General features: G+C 38.1%; 2 protein-coding genes across 2 annotated transcripts in view; one reads left to right on the top strand and one right to left on the bottom strand.

Moving 5' to 3' along the window:
* LOC127650010 (grainyhead-like protein 2 homolog) overlaps window positions 1-6413 on the bottom strand; it is a 43513-nt gene extending 37100 nt beyond the window's left edge. The window contains exons 1-4 of the mRNA XM_052135114.1: window positions 6111-6413; window positions 3519-3705; window positions 2523-2590; window positions 2042-2399 (exon numbers count right to left, since the gene is read on the bottom strand). Of these exons, the coding sequence (XP_051991074.1) occupies window positions 2042-2399; window positions 2523-2590; window positions 3519-3705; window positions 6111-6130 (633 nt within the window). The 5' untranslated portion in view covers window positions 6131-6413. The remainder of the gene's footprint in view (window positions 1-2041; window positions 2400-2522; window positions 2591-3518; window positions 3706-6110) is intronic.
* Window positions 6414-20256: 13843 nt separating this feature from the next.
* Window positions 20257-26116, top strand: LOC127650680 (zinc finger protein 706-like). Its single transcript, XM_052136269.1, has 3 exons — window positions 20257-20418; window positions 21321-21456; window positions 25312-26116. The coding sequence occupies exons 2-3, from the start codon at window positions 21322-21324 to the stop codon at window positions 25405-25407; spliced, it is 231 nt and encodes a 76-aa protein (XP_051992229.1). The 5' UTR covers window positions 20257-20418; window position 21321; the 3' UTR covers window positions 25408-26116.
* Window positions 26117-26470: the final 354 nt, after the last annotated feature.

Here is a 26470-nt window from a genome sequence, read left to right as displayed (position 1 = left end):
TCTGATTCTGAGAAGAAGTGTACTAGAAGTAGTGCGCCATAATGGGGGGTATTCTAAGGGCCCAGGACAAACATGGGACTCAGCAGAACTCCAAGTCTTTTCCTGCATTATTTTCTAAAATTAGCCTTCCTATCGAGCACATCAACAGGTCTGACAATGTTTTAATTTCATATTAAAACTATAAAAAGGAAAGAGATGTCTAATAAGTTTTGAAACAAGTGCAATTTTAATATGGATTTTTTATTTTTAATGCTTTTTTATATATATAGAAACCTAGTTAACCTAATTGACCTATTCAATAAGTACGAGCCATTCATTGTCAAACCTGTAATTCTTACAAATGACAAAAACTCAAATCAAGGTATTTAAAGCTTGGACCTCTATGAATTATGGGCCAAGCTATCAGTTGTTTATTTTTATCTGCATACAATATGTTCTATTCTAGTTGGGAAAAATATTGGTTTTGTTTGCCTTTAGAGTTTCCAAGAGATTAATTAACCTTAGAATGCATATGTACTGTAACTTCACCCCCCTTAAATATATACTGTTATGTGAAGAGGTGAAAACTAGAGGCTTATTCTTTATAAAAACTACTACTTTACTTTAATTCTAATGATAATTTTATATGGACATTATATATATGGACTATAATCAATTTTTTTTTACAAATGTTATAAACTTGTAAAACCACCTTATGTACTCTATATTGTCCTATGACACTATATTTCTATATTACAGTACAAACAATCAATGTATTACAAAAATAATAGTGTTAAATTAAATACATTGGATACCTTAAGAAATATATTATATAGGACTGATATATACATTCTGCATGTCATGGAAATTCTCATATAATTTGTAAAATTATTAAATATATATATATTTATGTAATGTCTATATAGGCTTTATATTCTTTGTATTCATTTATTTTTGTAAATAGTTATTTCTACCAAATGCATTGTTATTTAATGAATGTTTCAAACTCAAGTTTGTTTTTTTAGTGTCTCTTTTTGAATGTGCAATCATGCTTATGTTCACGTTTATTAATACTGATAACTTTTAATGAAAACAAAAATGTTGTACAGGTTGTGATAACATCCAAAATGCAAAGTCGTCAGGGGTCCCAAAAATCCTAAAAGGACCCCTGCTCTGCCCTTATGAACTGTTGGAGTTACCTGACTGCGCTGCTGGTCTGACAAAATTTTAAATAATTGAGAATGTAGCATCTAGTGAAACCATAAAAGTGTAAGTGTACAGCTATACAATCACCCTACGCTGTGTGAATATGAACTTTGTTTGAGATACATGTTGAACTGAGGATGGCTAATATTAAAGCTAACAGTAACGCACCGTGTACGCTTGAAACTTCACTCCCGTCAGCTGTTAAACGTTTAATGCTTCTGTGTAGTAAAAAAAAAACTAAAAACGTTAGTGTTCCATTTGGGACAATACTACACTTTGAAAACTCATACACTACATGGCTGAGTGTACAGTATAGTGTATACTATAAGTGCATAACAGGATAATTACTGAAGAATATTATTTCCAACAATGACAGTCCAGTGTGACAAGGGCTGTAGAGCTCCAAAAAGGTCAAAAACACCATTAAAATTGTTTGTTAATTTGTGCTATATATTCCAATTCTTTTTAATACTGTGACTGAAATGTATGGTGTTTGGTGTCAATAATGTTAAGCTTGGCATAACAAATCTAAATGCATAATTTTTTGACACAGACTTGGATGAAGATTATCAGCGAATAACAACTTAAACGTCAGTCTGTTCCTCACACAAAGCTATCACGTAGCTTCAGAATAATAGAAATATAGCATATAAATTGCATAGACTAATTTTATGGTGTTTTTTTAGTCTTTTTGAAGCTTGACAGATGTGGTCACTCTGTAAAAGAACATTCGAAAAATTATTTTATGTTCTACAGCAAAAATAACAGCAATGACATGGTAAATAATAGCAGAAATGTAATTTGTGGGTAAACTATTCCTTTAATGTAACATTTATTACTCATCAAATTCTGTCACCTCACTGCAGTCTTCTTCATATGTGCTATCTGGACTACTGCAATGGTCGTCTTTCCCATATTCACTATGACAAACTGTCGGGGTATCGAACGAGTGTGTCTGTTCATAAATGACCCGTGTTTGTTCCTCGCCCTCGGGCCTGTAGTGAACCCCTGAACCCGAGAAAACAGGGGTGTACACCTCAGCTTTTACCACTGCAACGGCCCCACTCTCCCCTGACCCCACACTGTACTGCTCCCGCTTTGTTTCCTGGTGATCATTGTTGACCGACAGATTAACTGGCACTGATTTCAGGACCTGCACGTGGTTATCAAATGTTTCTGGCTCAATCTGACTGCTGTGTCCCACCACCGTGATTCTGAGAGGGACACATAAACACAAGGTATGCATAATGGAAATAGCTTGGGTACAAAATATGGCTCATGTACATTATCAGCCATACTTGTTCAAATGCATATTCACAATAGATTCATTTTCTGACCTCTTTTCCTGTTCCTCTGAAATTTCAGCAACTTTGCTGATGGGTAATACTCTCTTGTCTTTGGGTACCTGCAGAGGATAAAACACCAGTGAACAACAGTAATCATGGTATGTGTCATGGTATTTTGGTGTGTCAACATTATCATTGGCATTTTTTACCATAGTGGCATCAGTAAAGGCTTAACACTATTAAGAGACTAAAATCTTGTCCTCTTGGCAAATTAACAAGAGTAGTAATTCCGGGGCCTGGGTAGCTCAGTAAGTAAAGACGCTGACTACCACCCCTGGAGTCGCGAGTTCAAATCCAGGGTGTTCTAAGTGACTCCAGCCAGGTCTCCAAAGCAACCAAATTGGCCCGGTTGCTAGGGATGGTAGAGTCACATGGGGTAACCTCCTCGTGGTTACCATAATATGGTTTTCGCTCTCGGTGTGGTGCTTGGTGAGATGTGCGTGTATGCCTTGGAGAATAGCGTGAAGCCTCCACACGCACTACGTCTCCGCGGTAATGCGCTCAACAAGCCTACGTGATAAGATGTACGGATTGACAGTCTCAGATGCGGAGGCAACTGAGATTCGTTCTCCGCCACCCGGATTGAGGTGGGAATTGGATATTCCAAATTGGGGAGAAAGGGGGTAATAATAATATATTATAGGGATGTTCACATTTTAAATATTGTTATTGATTCCATTGCAACTTGTGGTCTGTTTCTCACACAAAGCTATAATATGACTTTAGAAAACTTGGAATATAGTGACGAGTGGACTACTTTATGAAACTTTAATGATGCCTTTTGGAATTTGACAGCTACAGTTACTTTTGCTAAATATCTCCTTTGGTGCTCCACAGAAAAGGGAAAAATCAAATGGATTTTGAACGAGACAAGGGTAAATGATGACAGTAACATCCGTAACATTTCCATGATCCTGTAAAATTTAAAAGACAATAGTGTAATTATTGTTAGTGAGTACAGTAAGACAATAAGCTGATGTGGCTGACCTTGTAGTACTCATAGAGGAGCCCTAAAGCGGCAGCACTGTCTTCATCTCCATTGATGCTCATCATGGCCTTTGTGGCTGCAGTAAGAGGGTTTTCCAGGTAAGACCGCCAGGCCTCATCCTCGCTGGTGTAGGCCCGACGTGGGTGGAAGGACTGCTCATTGGGCACCACTACCACCAGCCTCTTACTGCAACACACACAAGCAAATCAGCACACCGGCAGACAGAAACATACACACACAGACATTAATGATCCAACTGATAAAGCTTTGTCTAAAAGCTCTATTTTGCATACTGATGAAAACAACCTGCACACTGCACCTTTTGTGAGCGTCTGATGTATGGTGTATCAATGCCATCATCTCATCAACCAACTAATGACAGCAGGGAATTTAAAGTTAGTCTACAGCTAAAATGTACTGACACACAACATGACTAAGTAGCACTGTTGGCTAAGAAGTGTTGTGATAGGGTGAAACTCTTTAAACCAATACCAATTATAGCCTAGGTTTATTCAACATATAGTAGCCACAAAATGTGTTTGGACATGTAAACCACACTTATTTATGCATTTCATTGGATTAGATAACCAAGTATCAAACCAAGGAGCATTTGTTGTAAAGAAAGTTAGCACAAAAACACTTTTTTCAAGCAAGATATTTCATTAAAATAAATAAATATTGTGGTTTTAAATCATAAAACTCAAACAAAAAGTATTTTGTGTTTGTGGTAGTCAAAAGTTAATTGAACATTTAACATTTAATGCAGTGTGATGAATTGCACCTGTGGTTACTCTGCTAGGACACCTGTATGAACTTGAGGGGGACTGACTTCATACATTCGAAGAAGAAGAAGATAAAGAATCCCCTTGACAAAAATTAAGTAAAAACACTTGCTCTGATATTTTGATATTTAATGCAATAATATATATATATTAGAGGTAGACTGATCGGTTTTACAGATTAATCTATGCTGATAGTTGCCAGTAATTTTAATCTATAAAAAGCTTAATTTGGTAAATACTTAAATATAGAGGACTGTAATGGAGCCAAGTCTCTGTCATTACAAAATAAATACATGTATTCCGTGGTCTTGTTTAGTTAAAAGTCCTGCATTATGCACCATATCATTAATAATTGTTATTTTGGTTGCACAATCAACTGCTTGGCTTTTATTCATTTTGGACTCTTGTAGCCTTAATTTCTGTGCCTTTCATAGACCTATTTTTTTTACATTCTAAAAATTCTATAAATCAATTTTTAAAACTATCAGCCGATTAATCGGTCATCTGCCTTTTCCACCACCTTAGTTATCATATCGTAAGAATCCACTATCAGTCGACCTCTATTATATATAAATATATTTGGGGCCACTGTGTACAATGTAATAATACAATAATAATACAAACACCATTACTGCACTTTAGGCTACTCTTGTTCTTTAAGTTTCCAATTGTGTTTTTGTGCGATCTACCGCCATGATACATTTATAAAATCAAAACAGTTTAAAAAATAAACTGTCAATAATCTTTAGATAAATCTTTGGTTCAAGTAAAGGACAGTTCTCAACTGGTTTCCTCACTGTATGTTTATTGTGTAAGACAAAAATCTAACAAACCGTTTTAACACATTTTATTCTTTATTAAATCAGGGTTTGATACACTTTAGTTAACATAGGTTGAAAAGTAAACTAAAAATTATTCTTAAAGTTATTCTTAGTTTAGTTATTCTTAATGAAAAGTCCATAAAGTTCTTAAAAGCGTTTAAGACAAGGCAAGGCCATTTATTTCTAAAGCACAATTAAAAACAACAGACTGTTGTTTTGTGCAGTACAATAATAATCATTAAAAACGTAAAAGACATAATTGATTAGAATAGTACACAGTGAAATACATCAACCTTAAGTCTCTGACACACCAAGATATTCATTTTCCCGCTCTGAGATGACAAGACCCGTTAACACAACCCACAGTCTTAAAGAAACATCAGTTCAATTCATTTATTTGACCTATTTTTTCTTTATTTTACTTTACTGTAGTCACACAAACAGAAATAGGCCCTATTGTTATTTATTTTTTGTAATAAACATCATAGATTAAATCAAACAAAACAATTGATCTCCCCGACTAAAAAGTCTGAACATCCTTCCAAACTTCGCAAAATCATGCAGAACCTTTAATATTGGACTTTTAAAAGTTCCCTTGACATTTACAAAAGATATTCTTGACTAAAGACCAAATAATAAATCCTTTGTGGGAAAACAAAACATTATTTGAATACGATCTTCACACGTATGAAGAAATATAATTATCAAGCGTGAATGAAAACAATGCATTTCAGGCAGCTTAAACTGACGGTATTCCCTCCATGAAAAATGGCGTTTTGACCGCAAAAATACTTTCCCTCTTAGGTGCGTTTTATCAATGAACCAAACTAAATCTTTTTGTGATAATATTCTAGATAATGATCGTAAATAATACGAGAATAAAATAAGTTTTGAAGAGAAGAGTCTGTATTGTATTCCAGTCAAACTGCAGAAGGGGACGCGGTGACGTTCAGGGAATGGAAGATTGTGTCGCAGCCATGACTCTTACCTGTCTGTCTCCTGTGACATATTTCTCCGCGGTTCTTCCTTGTGAAACTGGACTTTCAAGTCGGTGCAGGTAACAGAAGACAGAGAGCGAGTGAGAGAGATGCCAGAACCCGGGCTACAGGTAAATCTACTTTTCTCTCCCGGATTATTTCACAAGGTCTGAAGGAGCAGGTAGGACACACCTGAGCAGTCCTGTCCCCGTCCTTCCCGAAGATTTCAACGTGAAATTTTGAGTTTCAAAAATATTTAAAAATGAGGAAAAAATATATATAAATATATATTATTTAAATGTCCTATATTCTTATTGTTTCCGTTTAGACGACATATGTTAGTTAAACTTTGAAGGCTTTTTTCTGTGTAAAGTGTTTGGGTTCAAGTAGGGGCGGGAAAGCGCTCTGATTGGTCGAGGTGCGTAAAAGGAGCTCGCCGATTGGCTGCTGCGTCACAACGGGTTAAAAGACCCGCCTCACCCGTAAATGAAGGGCACGATGGAGCGAAGAGAATTCTGAATCATTCAGAATATGCTACTTATGTGCCTGGGTTTTCGATTAAGTAAAATAGGGTGTGCATAAATGCTGTTTTTGATTCTATCATGTCACCGGCTTCAGTTTTAGGCTGCTCCCAAACAAAGTTTAAAGTGGAGATAGTTACAAACGATTTATCTGGATCATTTGAATGAACCGATTCTAAAGAACGATTTGTTCACAAATTAGAATCACTAGCCGGGGTTGTCTTTGTGGGAAATGTGTGTTTGTTTTTGCACCTCATCCTCCTAGGTCCACAATACAAGTGAATGGTGACCAGAACTTTAAAGCTATAAAAAGCACATAAAGGCAGCGTAAAAGTAATCCATACGACTCCAGTGGTTTAATCAATATATTCAGTAGTGACATGATTGGTGTGGGTGAGAAACAGATAAATATTTAAGTTTACTTTAAATCTACTTTACTATAAATCTACTTTCAAACTCCTCTCCTAGGTCAAGTTCTTATTCTGTGTCTTTTGGCGATTTGCATTATTTGTGCATATCAACACCTGAGCTGGGAGGACAAAGAAAATAGGGTGGGATAAAGGAAAGGAAAAGAATAAATAAATCTTATTTGCACAACATCCCAGTAGGTGTCAGTATGCACAAATAATGTGAATCGCCCCAAAAAAAATAAAAGAAAAAGACCTATAATGAACGCGTATTTAAGAGGACTGTTTGAAAGTAGATTTCTAGTAAAAAAGCATTTAAATACTGATCCACACCTATCATATCACTTCTGAAGACATGGATTGAACCACTGGAGTCTTATGGATTTCTTTTATGCTGCCTTTATGTGCTTTTCGGAGCTTCAAAATTTTGGCATCCATTAATTGCATTGTAAGGACCTACAGAGCTGAAATATTCTTCTAAAAATCATCGTTTGTATTCAGCAGAAGAAAGGAAGTCATTCACATCTGGGTTGGCATGAGGGTGAGTAAATGATAAAACACATATCCTATTTTGTTTTTTGAGAATTCAAAACACCAAGACCTGACATGCCCAGAAGTCAAATAGTAATCAGTCAATATTATTTTCTTCAAGAGTTAAGTGCAATTTTGTGTGAGAAAAATTCATAGAGTGAAATTTCCCACACTTTCAGGCCCAGGAATCTGTCGTTGCATTCCAAGTGTCAGGTGTGAACATGTAGGCTACACAATGACATCACCCAATGAAAACATCTGGATAAAAAAGAAACTTCTCTCATTCAACAACATGCAAATTCAGTGGTACAATAGTATTACACAGAACATTTGCAACATTGATACCAAACATGTTGTCATGGTGTCACTGTTTATTATGTGTATTTCTTTGCACAGAGGGATGGTCATATCTTCGATTCACTGTATATATTGTCTATTTCTTTACAGTAAATTTCTGTCTTTCTATCTGTACATTTCCTGCTAAGCAACTGGGGAAGCACAAAGTAGGAAATTCATGAAACATTGAGCATGTTTCTCTGTGTTCATAGCAATAAATGACATGACATGAAAATGTGTACATGAGTATTGTTACTCGAATAACAAACATCACTGCATTACAATCACATTTCTGTGACTTTATAGCCTAATTCATACTGCTCAACCACTTTTTCTATGGACTGATATTTTTTCTAATTATTAGCCTACTCATCATTTTTGGCCCAATTGCTGACAGTTTATCCATGATAATGAAAACTCTAAAGAGAGCTTAATAACGTGTTTACCCAATGTTATTGTCACCTTAATGAACCTATTGTGAGATAATTAAATGTTAGCCGTTACCCCTTCTAAACAAACTAATTTGTGGTGGCTTTGGTAAACCTCAGTTCATTGGAGTGTAAACAAAGTGGAGGGAGTTTGAAGACCTACACCTTGGGCAAGCAAACACAGGCTTTTGTTTTTGAGCATAACCTAGCCATTCAAGAGAAGCAATAAAAGCCTGGACCTGAGACAATGGGTCAGATAGTCATGGTACTGGAGCTATGGGGCCAGAATGAGTGAGATAACATCTCCACGGTCTGCCCTCTTCTTAAGACCCTTGCCCTGACCTCATGCTATCTGGAATCTGGATACTCACAAAAGACTACTGAAAATCCTAATAGTACAACGGGACAATGAAGCAAAGATCTGACCTCTTTATCATTTAAATGCCAGAGCAAGACTCTTTTAAAGTGATGTGATGATTATATGTTCTTATACTGTTAATAGATAGGATAGGAGGCACATTCACAGCAATTAAACTAGATTTAAACTACATTTTCTGAAGATAATGTGAGTGGTTCTTGCCCATGCATACTGTAAGTCGCTGCCATGATGCTTGGGTGTTGTGAGTGGTTGCCAGGGGGTTGCTATGTGGTTGCTACGGTGTTCTGGGTGGTCGTTAGGTGGTTGTTTTCTGGCCCAAAATAGTAAAAGAGCACACCCCCAAGTTTATATGACATTCTGGCTGCTAGATATGTTTCATGTTCCTTCTTTAATATACTGTAAGTCTATGGTTTTTGTTTTCTCCATATGTTTTATTATCTGCCAGGCAAAAATTGTAAGTCAAAATCAGTTAGAGAAGTAATAGCACACCTCATCTCAGCAAGCTGCACGATTTAAGATATAATTCATGTCCGTGGCACAAACGGAGCAAGACAAGGTACATGTACGCTTCAACGTTTAATGCTTAGGATTAGGGATTTTGTAAAAGCTCTAACCTTAAATATGAACAACAGTAATAGGGTGACTCTCGTGAAACCTGTCAAGAAAATGTCCTAGTCCTGTTTTACTCCAAAATGAAAAGAAACAAGTACTGTAAGAAATTATATTTTGCATATTTTAAGGCCATTAAGATTTTCTACATTGCGACATTAATTTCATGACAGTTATGCTAACCCAATTCTCATTACCACAATGTGACAAATGTGTTTTGATGTTCTCATTAATGCAATGTGAAGAAAAAAATATGTTGTAGTACAGGAAAAAAAAACTTGTTACAGTAATGAGGATCATCATTAAAATATTTCAGACTCATTGTATTAATGAGAATTGGGGATAAAGTATGATTAAGAATCTTGAAAATAATATTACAATCCAAAAATCTTAATGGTCCTAAATGTAGGCTTCCTTTTCCTTATGCATTTTATTTTTTGCTTTGATTTGGGGTTTAATATGACAAGGACATTTTTTTTTTTGACAGATGTCATGAGAATCACACAGTAGTGATGCTTGCCTTACAGTAGCAAGAGCAGCTCCTAAATTGCTATCAACAACAACAGCATAAAATGTCAGATCAAACATCACAATTCCAGGATCGATGCTTGTTTTGGATCTTGATAAGAGTGTTTATCATGTCTTTATTATTACAATCCCTCTCCCCTAATCTCACATAGGGTGCACCTGGTCTTTTCACTGCTGTGTGCAAACGAGCTTGCTAAATAAATACAGGTGGGGTCTCAAAACAGAATTCTCCAAACTTTGCCTGAAGGATTATGCTTAATGCAGGATAACCACAACATTGCATGCAAGTTTGCCTCGCCATGTCCTGGATTGCCCACAGTAAAAGGACAAGATGTTTAGAGAGCATGAAAAAACTACAGTGTGGATTACATTATACCATATGTACACACAAGCAAAACCCCTTGATACATTTTACACCTAAAGACAGGACTTTCTTAAACCCAGGACTAGTAACACAGACCTTTGTTACCCAGAACAAAAATGGAGGCCCACCTTTGAAACTTATGTTAGTCTGAATCTACATACCAAAATTGACTGAGAATATAGCCAAAATCTTAACAATTGGTATGTTTTTCAGTAGCTATATGGTGTAAATAGATAACCTTTTTCTGAAGAAAATGTGGGTGGTGCTGGTGCTTGCCTGTGTAAAACTCTCCGCCATGATGCTAGGGTGTTGAAAGTGGTTGCCAGGGCAAAACTCACTCTCATGTCACCCCCTGTGTGTTTGACTTTTTCTGCAGATCACAAACAAAGATTTTTAGAAGAATTTTTCAGCTATGTAGGTCCATACAATGCAAGTGAATGGGTACCAACATTTTGAAGCACATAAATGCATCATAAAAGTAATCCATTTGACTCTAGTGATTTAATCCTTGTCTCAGAAGCAATATGATAGGTTTTGATGAGAAACAGATAAATATTTAAGTTAAAATATTTCCTATTATTTTAAAAATTCCTAGAATTTTTACTATTAAATTCTCCTTCCTGCCCAGTAGGTGGCGACATACACGAAGAATGTGAAAAACCAAAAACACAAGAAGAAGAATGTGAAAGTGAATGTTAAAGTGGACATTGACTGGGCAGGGATTACATGGATTGAACAGGGTCCAAATTGTGAACAATAATCACCCTAACAGTGACTTCATACAAAACAACTATGAAAAGATCATTTCAAAATAGTTTATCCATCCATCCATCCATCTTCAACCGCTTATCCGAAGTCGGGTCACGGGGGCAGATGCTCCAGCAGGGGGCCCCAAACTTCCCTATCCCGAGCCACATTAACCAGCTCTGACTGGGGGACCCCGAGGCGTTCCCAGGCCAGTGTGGAGATGTAATCTGGGAGATGTAATCTCTCCACCTAATTCTGGGTCTTCCCCAAGGCCTCCTCCCAGCTGGACGTGCCTGAAACACCTCCCTAGGGAGGCGGCCAGGGGACATCCTTACCAGATGCCCAATCCACCTCAACTGACTCCTTTCGACGCAAAGGACCAGCGGCTCTACTCCGAGCTCCTCACGGATGACTGAGCTCCTCACCCTATCTCTAAAGGAGTAGCCCGCCACCCTTATGAGGAAGCCAATTTCGGCCGCTTGTACTCGCGACCTAGTTCTTTCGGTCATTATGTTTATTGTCATTAGTTTATCATTATTATTATTATTGATTTGGGGTTTTGTATGACTAAATTTTCTTGCCAGGTTTTATGAGAATCACACTTATCTTTTGGTCCACTGTAGCTTGAGTCTCTTCTTCAATTTCAATGTCTTCCATTTTATAGTCTAATTAAATTCTGATTGCTTAGAATTATCTGTAGCACAGTCATTGCTGGATGAGTTACAAGCTGAAGTTGAATACATATGGGTTTGTTTAGATGTCTGACCCTAAGTCTGAGCAACAGTGATGCTTGCCTCAGCAAATACCACTAAATAGTGAATTTAACACAACCAGATATCTCTATAATCTCCTAGTCTGAAATGGCAGACAGGTACGAGCACGAAGTATGCTGTTGTCACTACTTTTTCTCTGTCCATCGCATTCCGATAGCAACACATCCAGGGCCAGCTATGGGAAGAGGGAGAGGTATGCTGCATTCCAGGGATTTCTGAGATGGGAAAAGGATGCCTGTTTGGACCTGCCAGCCTGCCTTTGCATACCTGTTTGGCAGGTATGCCCCAACATGCAGCGGGAGTGTAGGGGCTGGAATGTGGTAGGCAGAGGCCCCGGACAGCATTTGTGACTGCAGCTCCTGCACATGTGTGTAGGGGCTCAGGCTGCTTTTAGAGGTCGGTGGAGGGGACACACACATTCCAGGGCACCTTAAAGAGACAGCGCCATTTTGCCTCCACATGCGAGGATGTCCTCATCCCAAACCAGTTCTGCTGGGCTACAGAAGCTGTTGAACTGGTTGGGTGAAATGGATAATTCTCTTTGCATCAGCACCATAAATGTGTCTCTGTTGCTCTGCAGTCAAAAATGATGAATATCTGTCTATGTAATACAGTGTAGCATTTGCATTGGCTGCATGTCACGCTTCAATTGTAGTTCATAGGAAGCTCTTGAGAGAGTTGTGCTGATGGGTCGATCCTATTATGCAGTAACATTCTCTCTAACTTTTTGTTGAGTGATTGCGAGTCTTTTGACATTTTTATATTTTGATATCGGTTTCTGTCATTGTTTTTCCAAAAGGATAGAATGTTTTAGAATGAGAAAAACTGGTACCACTTTACATTAATGATCCTTTTGTTGAGGGTTTATAAGGGGTTTAATTAGTAATATTTTATTTGTAGTGCATTATAACTAATTGATATGTGGTTATAACAACATACATGAAAATAACTACTTTCATTTAATACCTGCCAAATAGTGTCATTTTACCTCACATGTTCGAAATGCTTAATAACACTTATTTAACATTAGTAACCTATGAAAATGAATCTTAATGTGAAGTAGACAAATATGGAGCTTTATTAAGGAGTTGCCAACATGAGTAACCTGTGTACATGAAAATCAATATGGATTAATGGTCATCCGGCTTTATATATGATATTTGCTGACAGAAGAAGTGTTCGGAAATTTTGCTTATATATATATATATATATATATATATATATATATATATATATATATATATATATGTTTGGATGTCAGTGGAATGCATTGGAATTAGCTGATGGGAACCATCAGTACAACTTCCTGTCAACATCCGCGAGTTGCATGGATTCCTCCCACATCTGAGAATGTCTGTCTGATGCCCTGAACTTATTTCATATTGAGAGATGCAGTTGTTGCACATTAAAACACTTTTTCCATGCAAGTGTTTCACCGCAGATTTGTCTAGGCATGATCAAAGTTCTTAAGAGATGGAAAAATACTCTAACTACTCATTACGCTTCAAATTACACCCACATTTTAGTAATGAGAAGCACGCAAGGAAAGATGAAACAATGGGTTTTTAAAAACAATACTATTTTGGTAACAATGCACGGTATAAATAAATCATTTTGTATTGTTAGTAGTTGTTTTGTAACATTAATAGTGCTGTTTGTACCCTCAGAATGGTGTAAAATAAAATCTCAGGGATGTCTGAGGAAGGACATCCCCACACAGGCATGGTCGAAACTTCACCAATTCAATTGAACATATAATCTTATACTTAATATAACACACACACACACACACACACACACACACACACACACACAAACACACATTATAAACTAATAATAATAATAGTAATTTGTGTTATACTAGACATTTTCCATTTGTCCCCTGAGAAAACAGTTTGGCTGTCAGAATTTCTATTCTTATGACGTGAATAGAAAAGAAACATAACACATAGCAGGAACATTTTCTCACAATGATACAGTTTCTCCTTTGAAAGCCTTTTAACATGATATGTACATGTGTTTACTAACATTTTACTGCAGTAGTCTTCAGGAAGTTAAGCGAGGGTGTTTCGCATGTTGAGACAAGTCATAACACACAGAGAGCTAACGAATTTCCGTTTTGTTTCTTTTCCTTATTCATTGTGATAGACATTAAAAAATATTTAACATTTTTTATTTTATCCAGGCTAACTAAGAATGGGTTGATAAACACCCATTAGCAATATGATTTGTAATTGCATTTTATTATTTCCAAGTGAAAATGTAGATGTTTCCTATACTGTATATCTGGAAACTCATAAGAGAGAGAGATATTTAAATGTACATGTAATTATTCAAATGTGACTGTGAACTGTACCCTAAAATGGTATTACATTGGTTAATGTATGAAAATCTACCATAAGACCGTAGAAGGTCATTTGATATTCCAGAACAAAAATTTTTAGTCTAATGTAGTCTAATTTAATTTATAGAGTTTTACATGTCTTTATAGTTTACCTGTTATCTAATTGACAGAGTGTTATCAATATGGATGTGTCTGTATCGTTCAAAAAGAATAATACTGTCACCTACTGGTGAGGGGGACAATATTCACTAAACTCTGAATTAACTGAACAAGTAAATAAATAGCTACCAGCAGGGTAAACTTTTTTACATGGAGTACCATTTTATATTTTCCTGGTCAAGATACGCATGCTTGTGATTTGTGAAGTTTGAGTGTACATGTCAAAAAAGTGTATATTTTGTGTTTTTCTAATTCAATTGTTTATTTAAATTATATTATCAGCATAACAGTTTAAGTGAAAATTTTGTGCTAAACCTGCATGTGAAAAATCTTGCATGTGAATTTTCACAGAGAATCTGTGAATCTGCTTATTTGATTATTGATCATGAAATTGTGTGGAATCTTAAGTATTTCTTATATTATGTCATTGTGATCATGTAATCACTATGTTAGGAATGCAGAGGAGGGCAGACAAGGAGTGGGGATCTAACTGCTTTATTATTAATTAGAGTGAACGTAAAACAAACAAATGAAACATCCACGGTGGGAAAACAAAACCAAAACACAAAAAACATCAAAAGAATAAACAGGCTGGGGAAACATCCACGACGGGCAAAGGTAACATGGAAACATACAAAACATCTGAAACATTCAAAACAGTGAAACACAACAATCGACAAGGAGTGGAGAAACAGCAGGGTTTAAATACACAGGAGACATGATGATAACAAATGACAATCAGGTGAGAACAATGACACAGGGCTGGCAGTGATGAGGGCCGGGAATTGTGGGAAGTGTAGTTTTATTGACAAAGACTAGTGAAACACAGGGCAGACAACAAGGGAATCGTGACATAATCCCCCCTCAAAGGAGCGGCTTCCAGACCCTCCTAAGAAGAAAAAAAAAAAGAAAAAGAAAAATAAATAAATAAATCGTCCAAGGAGTGAGGGGGGCAGGCAGACCAAAGAGGGCACAAGGGGCAAACAGACAATCCAAGGGAGCACAAGGGGGAAGACAGGAAGTCCAAGGGGGCACAGAGTGCAAACAGGAAGTCCAAGGTGGCACAGAGGGCAAGAAGGCAGTCCAAGGGGGCACAGGGAGCAGACAGGCAGTCCACGGGGAGCACAAGACGGGCACTGGGTCAGGTGGCCTGGGAGCTGGCCACAGGGCAATGACAGGTTCAGGAGGCCTGGGAAGCGGCCACAGGACAGGGACAGGTTCAGGGGGCCTGGGAGGCGGCCACAGGACAGGGACAGTTTCAGGAGGCCTTGGAGGCGTCCAAAGGGCAGGGACAGGTTCAGGAGGCCTGGGAGGTGGCCACAGGACAGGGACAGGTTCAGGAGGCCTGGGAGGCAGCCACAGGACAGCCATGGGGAACTCCGAGGGCGGAGACGAGGTAGGCAGAGCCATGGAAGTTTCTGGTAGCGGAGCCATGGAGGGCGGAGCCGTGGAAGACCCAGGTGGCAGAGCCATGGGTGGCTCAGGAGGTGGAACCGTAGAAGGCTCTGGAGGCAGAGCCGAGGGAGGCTCAGGAGGCGGAGCTGAGGGAGGTTCTGGAGACGGAGCTGAGGGAGGCTCTGGAGGCTCAGGAGGCGGAGCTGAGGGAGGTGGCGCTGTAGGAGGCTCTAGAGGCGGAGACCTGGAAGGCTCTGGAGGCGGAGCCGAGGGAGGTGGCACCGTAGGAGGCTCTAGAGGCGGAGCCGTGGAAGGTTCAGGAGGCGGAGCCATGGAAGGCAGAGCCGTGGAATGCGGAGCCATGGAAGGCTCAGGAGGCGGAGCCGTGGAAGGCTCAGGAGGTGGAGCCGTGGAAGGCAGATCCGTGGAAGGCTCAGGAGGTGGAGCCGAGGGAGGTGGCACCGTAGGAGGCTCTAGAGGCGGGGCCCTGGAGGGCTCTGGAGGCAGAGCCGTAGGAGGCTCTGGAGGTGGAGACGAGGGAGGTGGTGCCGTAGGAGGCTCTAGAGGCGGAGCCCTGGAAGGCAGAGCCATGGAAGGCTCCAGAGGCGAAGCCCTGGAAGGCTCGGGAGGCGGAGCCCTGGGAGGCTCGGAGCCCTGGGAGGCTCGAGGCGGAGCCCTGGATGGCAGAGGCTGGAGAGCAGAGGCCTTTCCTTTTCTCCTCCTCCTCCGTGCGGACGAGACTGGCAACGCTGGATCGCTGACCGTGGCAGGCGTTGGCTCTGGCTCGCAGACCGTGGCAGGCGTTGGCTGGGGAGCGGAAGCCTTTCTTCTCCTCCTCCTCCGGGCGGTCGAAGTTGGCAGCGCTGGCTCGTGGACCAAGGCAGGCATGGGGGTTGGCTCGCTGGCAGGTGGACAGTCCAAGGACGAGCCATGGACGACTGGAGGGTCACCACTGTGGAAGGAGAGGCAGGGTCCTCCTCATTAACGGCCACAGTGAACGGCGAGCCGCATGCCAGCAGAGTCTCCTCCACGAAATCGCAGAGCATCCAGCCACGCGTCGCCGGTGGCAACCGCTCCTTGAGCAAACTAGTCATGTTGCCCCGGAAAAAGACCACCAGGGAGGAGTCCGGGAAGTCCGCGACACTCGCCAGCTCGAGGAAATCGTGGATGTGGTCTTCCCCCGGACGGTCCTCTTGTTTGAGGCAGAGGAGTTTGTAGTTCGTTATTAGCGCCTACACAGCTGTAAAGTTGGACATGTTTTGAGAACTGTAGATAATTATGGTTATTTTAAAGCATATATTGAGTCTAGTCAGAACCTGAAGAGTTTGTTGCACCGAGATGATGTACTTACTGCAGATACAGGGGAGGTCCAGACAGCAGGATGCTTGTGTATTACAGGACTCAGGCGATGAGACTGTCATGCTGCCATTTTTCAGATAAAATACAATTATTTTGTGGGAGATGAATGTGTAATAATCTCAATCTAGCTTTATAATTGTTAGTTTGCATACATATCCATATCTAAATGCTATAACCTACCCAAAATGTTTTAGAGTTGACTGAACAACTGATCCTGTTGATAGATTGATTTTATTGTTCTTGTATCGATGTATTAGCACTCACACAATAAACTGTACCATACAAAAAGAAATACGTGCAATACAAATACCATTTATTTGGACATACATTATAAACATTGTACACAAAAGTTAAATGTTCTCTGTAAAGCAACTATAAAACAGTATGTATTATTAAAAGCACTGTACAAATACATTTCATTGATACTGAATTAATCGTCCACACGGTTTTCCAAATCACCTTTTCCCCTTAAGAGAAGACATGCACATTCTGTAAAGACACTCAAAAGAAAGTAAATTGCAGGGAGGAAAAATGCAGGAAAGAGGAAAATCAGAAAACAATTACTTTCAAACTTAATAAAACATTACTTCTCTAGGCTACATGTCTCATCTAATAATGATGGTCTTTGATTGTAGAATTTATCCATTTAGCATCACAGCATGAAAACAGTTGAAATCATCATCACACAGGCAGTTCAGGTAAAACACTGTTCCACTTTACACTCAGTTATAATGCAATTTCAAAAGACTTGAAGCATTCGCAAAACAATATGCTAAATAGAAATGAACAAACTCTCAAAATTTCTAATGAACTTTCAGCACATGTACACTACACACACACACCTGTTAGCACAATAATGCTATAGTTTATGTAATACATAATACATGTTTGATAATATAAGTAACCCCTGTTGACTTCTTGCCAATAAAGTGAAAAGAACACACAAACAATTTATCCCAAGCTTTTTCAAAGAGATGTTCCTAAATCAGTCCTTCAGTAGTCAGCTGATGGAAGAAGCAGCATCTGGGACTGGAGCGCTGTGCTTTGCGTGTGGTTTCTGATCACAACATTGCTGTTTTAGACTAAACTTTAGCTTCTCATGTTAACGTGGGACAATGGTTTGAATGGGAAATGACGATTACACTTGTCAGAGTAAATGTCTAGTTATTTTATTTGCAACACTAAAGCATCATAGGCTGTTATGTGTCAACTAAATGAATCATGTCATTGACCCATTTACAGTTGTCTTAAGTTACTTTTGTTTATTTTGTTCATTGAGATTTGTATTGATAATTATTGTGTCTGTATGTGTCCATGCTACGGTAAATGGACCTCATACAAGGAGACAGGGAGAGCTTACTAATACTGTATGTCATTCATGCAGCTAAAAACCTTTTTGATTAAATGAGAGTTTTTGTTGTGTGGAACACAATGTCTCTGGAGAGTTTCCTAGTCCAGGAGATCCTATGGTTTCATGCTTCTAGAGCACATGATGCTCTAAAAGACATTATGAGATCAACTTCAGTTTCTACAGTGGCACTGCTGCAGATGTGCTTGACTTCCATGTTTAGTTTGATTGTTGTTGCCCACGCAATGATAACATGCTCAACTTTGCAAGCTTTTGGGAATATAATTAACAAATTAATGTAAATGATACTGCATTGTTATTTCAAAATACCTTCATCACAGTGGCCAGTGGGAAATGTTTGCCCTTCTCTTCCTCATGAGGGCAGCAGATATCTTTTGGCATCTGTGCTTTCCAATGAAATAAACTGTTCTCACTCCGTTTTCGTGTTAAAAACCAACAGTTTACAAAAGTAACACACCTGGGCTGTACCTGCACAGATGTTAAGTTTATTATATTTATAATATTATTGTCACCTTACCACATGCTTATTAAATGTATGCTATTCACTGAAAAAGTTGCATGGTGTTACATTGAAGAGCTATTTCTAAATTTATAATATTTAAAACACGTGAATGTTTTCCCAGTACCAGTATACGTGTGCTAACTTTAATAATATATTTAATGATAATAATAAAAATTATATATTTCCCTTGTCATACAAGTTTGATCTTGGCCTTCTCTATATGTCCCAAAAATACGTCAATTTTACATAGACAAATTAATAATTATGGTCAAACAGGAATATATATCTATTCACAATTAAAATAAAGAAAATGACAAACTTAAATGTACTGAATTCTGTGAAATCAGCTACTTAAATTCATAATTGAAGATTCTTGAAGATTGAAGATGTGTTTTTGTGCCAATTGAGGTAAGAATATGGAGCTGAGACACAAGTGTAGTTTAAGGCAAGCTACAGTGTGATTTAAGCGCATTGGCATGTTCAAGTGAAAGCAAAAACAATGAGGCTTGTGAACAGCTTCTCTGGTAAACAAATTGAGCTGCACTTCCGGATGTATGGCATCAATTCTCTGGTGAACATGCTAACACACTTACTTCACAAAAGGCAGTGTGAACTGATTCCCCTCATGGATGCACAATGGAGAGTGACTGGAAGTAAACAAGTATAGTGGAAATAACTTAAAAAGTGATCTGTTTTACACCTAAAGTGATCATATCACTTTAGAATATATGGATATAACCACTAGATTACTTTTATGCTGCCTTTATGTGCTTTTTGGAGCTTCAAAGTTTTGGTCATCATCCACTTGCATTGTATGGACCTACAGAGCTGAAATATTCTTCTAAAAATCTTTGTGTTCTGCTGAAGAAAGAAAGTCACACATATTTGGGATGGCATGAGGGTGCGTAAATGAAAAGAGGATTTACATTTTTGGGTGAATTATCCCTTTAAATTCACCGCCAGTTTAAACTAGTAGAGCGCATGTGGCTCTCTAGTGCTCAGTAGTGTGTTGTGTTCAGTGCAGGAACTACATGTGAGTCGCTCTTGGATGAGCCCAAGTCTCTCTAGCAAGTCAGTCCACTTTCAGCCATCTTTGGAACGCTCTCGGGAGGCTATTTACAGTCATATCACTGCAGATTCTATCTACTTGAATGGAGAAAGACCAAGAGTTAAAAAAATGGTTAGGTCAAGATTACGATCAAAGAACATATTTCAAACTAGCAATAAATATGATTTCTTTTTTTTTTTACCTCATATTACGCTAAAAATATTATTTACCGGCTTGTATAGCTAATGCGCATGCGCGTTGTCGAATTGTTTGACAGACAATGTCTGTATCTAAAAGATGATTGGTTCTTTTAACCGTAAGGCGGGACTTCATTTTTACATCCGTTGACCGTTGGGCGCTTAAAGCTCTCTTTGGTTGGGTGATCCAATTTCTCCCCATTCATTTAAATTGAAGTGGCCCATCTCTGCTAAATAACCTCTGGAACAGCACAGCTGTCATAAGCGTGCTGTAGTACACTGTACAAACTCATAGTTGCCTGCTGATCTCTTTTGTTCGCCAGGTAAGCTCATAATGTGTGGCTATAGATCGAGAAGAATATGTTAAAAAAAAATTTTTTTTTTTGGTTTTGTTTGTATTACTCATATGTATGTTGTGTGCCTGATTATTCGTGTGTTGCTGTGTGGGAAGACCTGATTTTGTCGGTGTGCCTTTAGCATGCTAACTGGCTAACCATATGGTGTTGTTAACTATGTCTTGCATCTGTACTGACTAATCTAGTAAAATTTACAAACTACGCGAGCCTATGCAGCTTAGATGTCAGTTTCAGCCTCTGGACTATCGATATATATATATATATATATATGGCAGTATATATATATATATCGGTACTATAAGAAATGCTGATAGCTATCGAGCCTTGAGGTCCTTTGACAGCTAGCTTGTACACAACAAGTACTGTTATAAATTATCTTTTAAATTATTGTGCACTGACTGATATATTGCTGTTGTTTTTGAACGTAGCTAAAACGCTTATTTTTGTTTACTTAATTAGCTGTTAATATTGCAGATAATGAGTCACTTATTCTCTAGTAATATGGAAGACTAAGTAATCTGTTTTTTTTTTCTCTCTTCTGTATCAAGCAAAAACAAAAGCCGTCTGACATTTATTAATATTTTAAACTGGGCCAAAGACAGAACATGGCACACACTAAGCATTATTAAAGCCTCATATAATCTTCATTGGGGAAGATACAAAGTCATGGTGAAATGTTATCAGAGTGTTTTATTAGGACAATAAATGTAAAAAAATATATATATATTGGTAGCTGCTGATAGACACGTATATAGTGGTGGGGTTTGTTCTTAATAGGTATGTATGCAAATGCATTCACTTTGTCTTGATGACTCATAGCAGCCTGTCAGTCTTGTGTTATTAATATAAGTTTGTTGCCAATACAACAGCATGGCTCGTGGACACCAGAAACTTCAGTCTCAGCAGAAAAACGCCAAGAAGCAGGCAGAGATCAAGAAATCCAAATGCCATGACCAGAAAACGGCAGCAAAAGCGGCGCTTGTGTTCACATGTGGCGTCTGCAGGGTCAGTTGCAATTATAGCAGGTTATTTTTACCCCAACACATCATCCTCAAGGCTTTGAATTTAACATTATTGGCATGTAATGGGCTCCAGCTTCCAATTTTGTACACTTTTTGAACTTGAGTTTTGACATGTTATGAAACATATCCCAAAAGAACCCGTAGTTATTGGTGTGTCAGTTTAAAGCTATGCTGATTTTACATATGGGTTGGAAAAATGTATTCTCAAGCTGGAACTTGTTTTTCAGTCTGAGCTGTTCCACAGTAGGTACTGTTTCAAATCAGACTTGTCAGTACACCTTCCACTTATTAAATAAATGAGAGCCTCTGATGAGACCGGTCATAGAAATGCATGAAGTCAACATGAAACAGCATTTGCAATCAATTTTTGCCGCTTTTTGACCTCCTCATTATTTTTAAATGAGAAAGTGTGTTGAACAAGAAAAAGGGGGTGCAGGACTTCAATAAATTTTATTCAAATTAAAATGTATTATAAGGCTTAGCTTTACCACTTGTTTACTTATTTATTTTATATATATATATATATATATATGACACACATACAACTTAAAAATTAAGAGACTACTGTGACTGCAAAATTATCAGTTTCTCTGGATTTACTATTTATATGTATGGGTGTCTGTGTGAGTAAAATGAACATTTTGTTTTATTCTATAGTACTGACAATATTTCTTCCAAATAAAAATATTGTTATTAAGAGTTATTTTTTTTTATTATTGTTAATTTTAATGGTCAAAAAATCAAAAAAGATGCAGTGTTTTCAGATCTCGAATAATGCAAAGAAAACAAGTACATATTCATTTTTAAACAACGCAATAGTAACGGTTTAACTTCGGAAGAGTTCAGAAATCAATATTTGGTGGAATATCCTTTTTTTTTTTTTTTTTCTTGGCATGCTCTCTACCAGAATTTGAGAGAAATGTTTTCAGTACTTTGTAGAATGAAACAAAAATTTTCATTTTACTCACACACACACACACCTATCAATAGTAAATCCAGAGAAATTGATAGTTTTGCAGTGGTTTCTTAATTTTTTCCAGACCTGTGTGTACTGACGCATCTGGAGCACAAGTTTTGGACCAGAAAACAAAGCATCAAACAGACAGTTACAACGCTAATGCACCTGAATGGATTTATAGATGGACACTCTGCCTGTGTGTCATGTGGGTCAACTTGATGACATCACTGTTCTGCATGCATTGCGTGTAGTTGAAAATGGTAATCGAAGAATTGAGCCACTGATAGAGAAGCCCCCTTTCTGGGAACATTTTCTTTTTGCGGTCATTGGACAAAAGACTTTTACAAAACAGGCACTGTTTGCAGACATCGCTCAACTCAAGTTCTGTATACTGGTAATATTTGTCAATAATGCGTGTGAGGGTTTATTTAAAACGTGAATGCAAGTTCTTCCTGTTTCCTCGCCCGGCTGTAATCTATCGCAAGCGTCAATAATGCTCTTTGATTAATGGCATTAAGATGCCGTTATAGTAATACATTGATACATGATTAAACTTTTACTCTGACATCATCCAGGGAAAGAGCCGCAGGTGAGCCGAAACTGCACACTCTCCTTTCCAGTGCTAATTCGTACAGACATGAAATGGTAACTAAAGTGCTTGGGGTGTTCATGTGGGATTTCCACGTATTAAAATACTCGCAGGATTATCACAACATCCCTTCTCATATGCATTTTAATAGCAGCGTTATTCCTTTTATAGTGATGTACAGCTTCTGAATGTTGAATATACGTTTAGATGAGTTTGACATTACGTTGACGCATGTAGCATATTATTGCAGTTAAGTTCAAATGTTGAATTCGTAATTAGAGAAAATGTTTTTAGTTAAGGACCCTGATGAAAATTAACCATAGTTTTACTATAGTAATATTGTAGTAACTATGAAAGCTGTCACCATGGTTTTCTGAACAGAAATCATGGTTTTGATACAATTAAGCATGGTTTTATAACCGTAATACTGTAGTTTCCATATAGTAACCATGATTTTACTGTATATTGTAACCATGACAGTAACCATGTTATATTGTGGTTGCTATGATTTTACTACAAATGCCATGGGTAAACTATGATTACTGTTGTAAAAAAAATTGTTATTTAAGGGCAAACCTGTTGAAGTGTTTAACAAATTTTATTTTGATTTGGCAGTTTTATTTTATTTTTTTAATGATCAAAGTAAATACCATATCATGGTTTCACAATTTGTTTCGATTATCTGCAAATGTATCTATTATGCCACAATAAAACCCTCCACAAACATATCACAACTTAGGTTTTATTGCAGCATTCACTACTAGGACATGCAATTAACATATATATTCCTACTTCTAAGTAAAACAAATGGGTAAAGTACTTCTTTATAAGTTTATAATTGGGTGCTATTTTCTCTATCTGCCATCTAACACCAAAAAAGTATGTATACCTTTTTAATAAATACAAATAAAATGTAATATAAATGACCAAAAACAACTAAAAAAAACATATGTTTAAATTAAACCCGTGTCAGGCTAGGATAACCTTCTTTCTTTATACATTAACCTAACGATCAGCCGGATAATCATGGCACTTTTACACTCACTGAAAAATTATTCAAGAAGGAAAAACTATTTGGATGCATCGCATTCACAATATAATGCTGAACCCCTCCTCTTTTAATCTTAAAATGTACAACTCTTCAGATTTACAGTTTCAATTCAGTGTTTGACTTTACCAAAAGGTCAGTACACTACATATAATGTTTACTGTGTTTGTAAAATTATTACCTTCATCTAGGCATGAATCTCTGGATGGTGATCCCTGAGGTGCTGGAACAGATGTGTTCACCGCTTTTGCTGGCACTTTTCGTTGCGTTGTTCCGTCATGTTTTCATTTTGAGGGTTTCACGTGCGCTGAAAGTTCATGTTTTGCACGCACCCCGCCTTACCTAGACAATCACCTCTGAACACCGTTACCATAGTAACATCCTCACAGACCAGCCAGGCAGAGGGTAGGGCACACACGTGGCGCAAGTTAAAACATTTTAAAATGGACAACATGGTTCCGGTTTTTAACCATAGTTTCCAAATTCTTACGGTTTAATAACATGACCATTTTAATCGTGGCTAATTGTGAAATCTGGTAATGCCGACATCCCAAATAAATAAATAAACAAATGTATATCTAATCAGCCAGTCGTGTGGCAGCAGTGCATAAAATCATCCAGATATGGTCAGGAGCTTCAGTTAATTTTCAGGGAAATGTGATCTTGGTGATTTGGACTGTGGCACGATTGTTGGTGCCAGACGGGCTGGTTTGAGTATTTCTGTAACTGCTGATCTCATGGGATTTTCACACACAATATTCTCTAGTGTAAAGAATGAATGGCCAGACTGGTTCAAGCTGACAGAAAGACTATGGTAACTCGGATAACCCCTCTGTACAATTGTAATGAGAAGAATATCATCTCAGAATGCATAACATGTTGAATCTTGAGGTGGGTGGGCTACAACAGCAGAAGACCACGTTGGGTTCCACTTCTGTCAGCCAAGAACAGAAAACTGAGGCTGCAGTGGGCCTACCATTTGTGTACCTCAGCAGAAATCCAGATTTGTCAGATCAGGCGACGTTTTTCCAATCGTCTACTGTCCAGTTTTGGTGAGCCTGTGCCCACTGCAGCCTCAGTTTCCTGTTCTAAGCTGACAGTAGTGGTACCCGGAGGGGTCTTCTGCTCCTGTAGCCCATCCGCCTCAATGTTCAACATGTTGTATGTTCAGAAATGCTTTTCATACTTTCTTGTAATTAAGTAGGGGGCTTGAACATGGTGTAATGTTTATTTTTTTTTGCAGTCACAAATGCCAGATCCTAAAACCTTCAAGCAACATTTTGAGAGCAAACATCCCAAGAGTCCCCTTCCCCCAGAGCTGGTGGGCGTGGAGGCATGAACATACTTGAGACCTGAAGTTGACTGTATAAAACTTCATGATAAGAGTCCTGATCTCAGGTTTTGTTCATCAGGATATGATCAGCACCCTTACCTGTGTTTTATACATACAACCTCCCCTTCACTGCAGATGTGAATCTTGTGGATCAAAGACTGATGACGTTTTGCTTCCTCTCTCAACACTGTTTCAGAGCACTTGCCTTGGCTACGATCAGATGGTTTCATTTGTCATCATCGTACTGGTGTCATTTAAAGGATAAAGATTCATTTGTAGAACACGACCAGTAAGTCAATTTCTTAAATTGTTCAAGGATAATATAAATGTTGAAGGCATTGACATATTAGTTATGCTTTTTGCTTGTTAGATAAGTGAGTTAAGTGTACAGTAAATGGAGCTGGGCCAGTTTCCTGCTACTTAATGATAAGTCTGGGCAAAAACGTTCATTTAGATTTTACTTAAATTTTCTCATTTACTAACTTTACGTCCCACATGAAAACACTTAGTTCTTTATTCTGTATGTTTCAAACTGGAATCTACTGTTTCTCTGAAATCACTGGATGTGCCAAGGTAACTGTTTTTAGTTTAATGATGCTGCAGGAAGTTTTATTTCTCCCTGGAATTTTCAAAGACAATATAATGCCTCAATGTTTGATATTCCTGCTCAATCCACCTGGTTTCCACACCAATGTAATACATCTTTTTAATAAAATTTTACTTTGTTTAAAGTGTTGTGCCATGTCTCTTCAATGTTGCTAGAGATGTCATCATTGCTAATTTTGCCAGTGGTCTTTTATTTGCATCCATGGAGCTCTGTAAGGCTAACGCTCCTGTTCTAAATAGGTCAGTTAATATGCATAATTACCCTGGGAACTAAACAACAGGCCATTTACCAGAGCAGAATCAAACTGAATCACTCTGTTTTACCTAGATGTTTAATTTATGCTAAGAACCATAGAGCAGCTATTTTTCTCTACACCTTCAGGTCCCATTGGTTGTTGTGAATGCAGATTTACACTGATTGTCCTTGAACTTTAGACCTACACAGTAAAAAGAAAAAGAAAAA

The sequence above is a fragment of the Xyrauchen texanus genome, chromosome 10 (genome assembly GCF_025860055.1).
Source record: "Xyrauchen texanus isolate HMW12.3.18 chromosome 10, RBS_HiC_50CHRs, whole genome shotgun sequence".
NCBI lineage: Eukaryota > Metazoa > Chordata > Actinopteri > Cypriniformes > Catostomidae > Xyrauchen > Xyrauchen texanus.
The sequence above is the reverse complement of the archived record's forward strand: the minus strand, read 5'-3'. Positions and strand labels throughout refer to the sequence as shown.

What these genes read in the sequence shown, in the direction of transcription:
- LOC127650680 (XM_052136269.1), top strand. Translation starts at nt 21,322, where the DNA reads ATGGCTCGTGGACACCAGAAACTTCAGTCTCAGCAGAAAAACGCCAAG. An exon ending in TCACATGTGGCGTCTGCAGG is followed by an intron (nt 21,457 to 25,311) that starts GTCAGTTGCAAT and finishes TTTTTTTTGCAG; the next exon opens with TCACAAATGCCAGATCCTAA.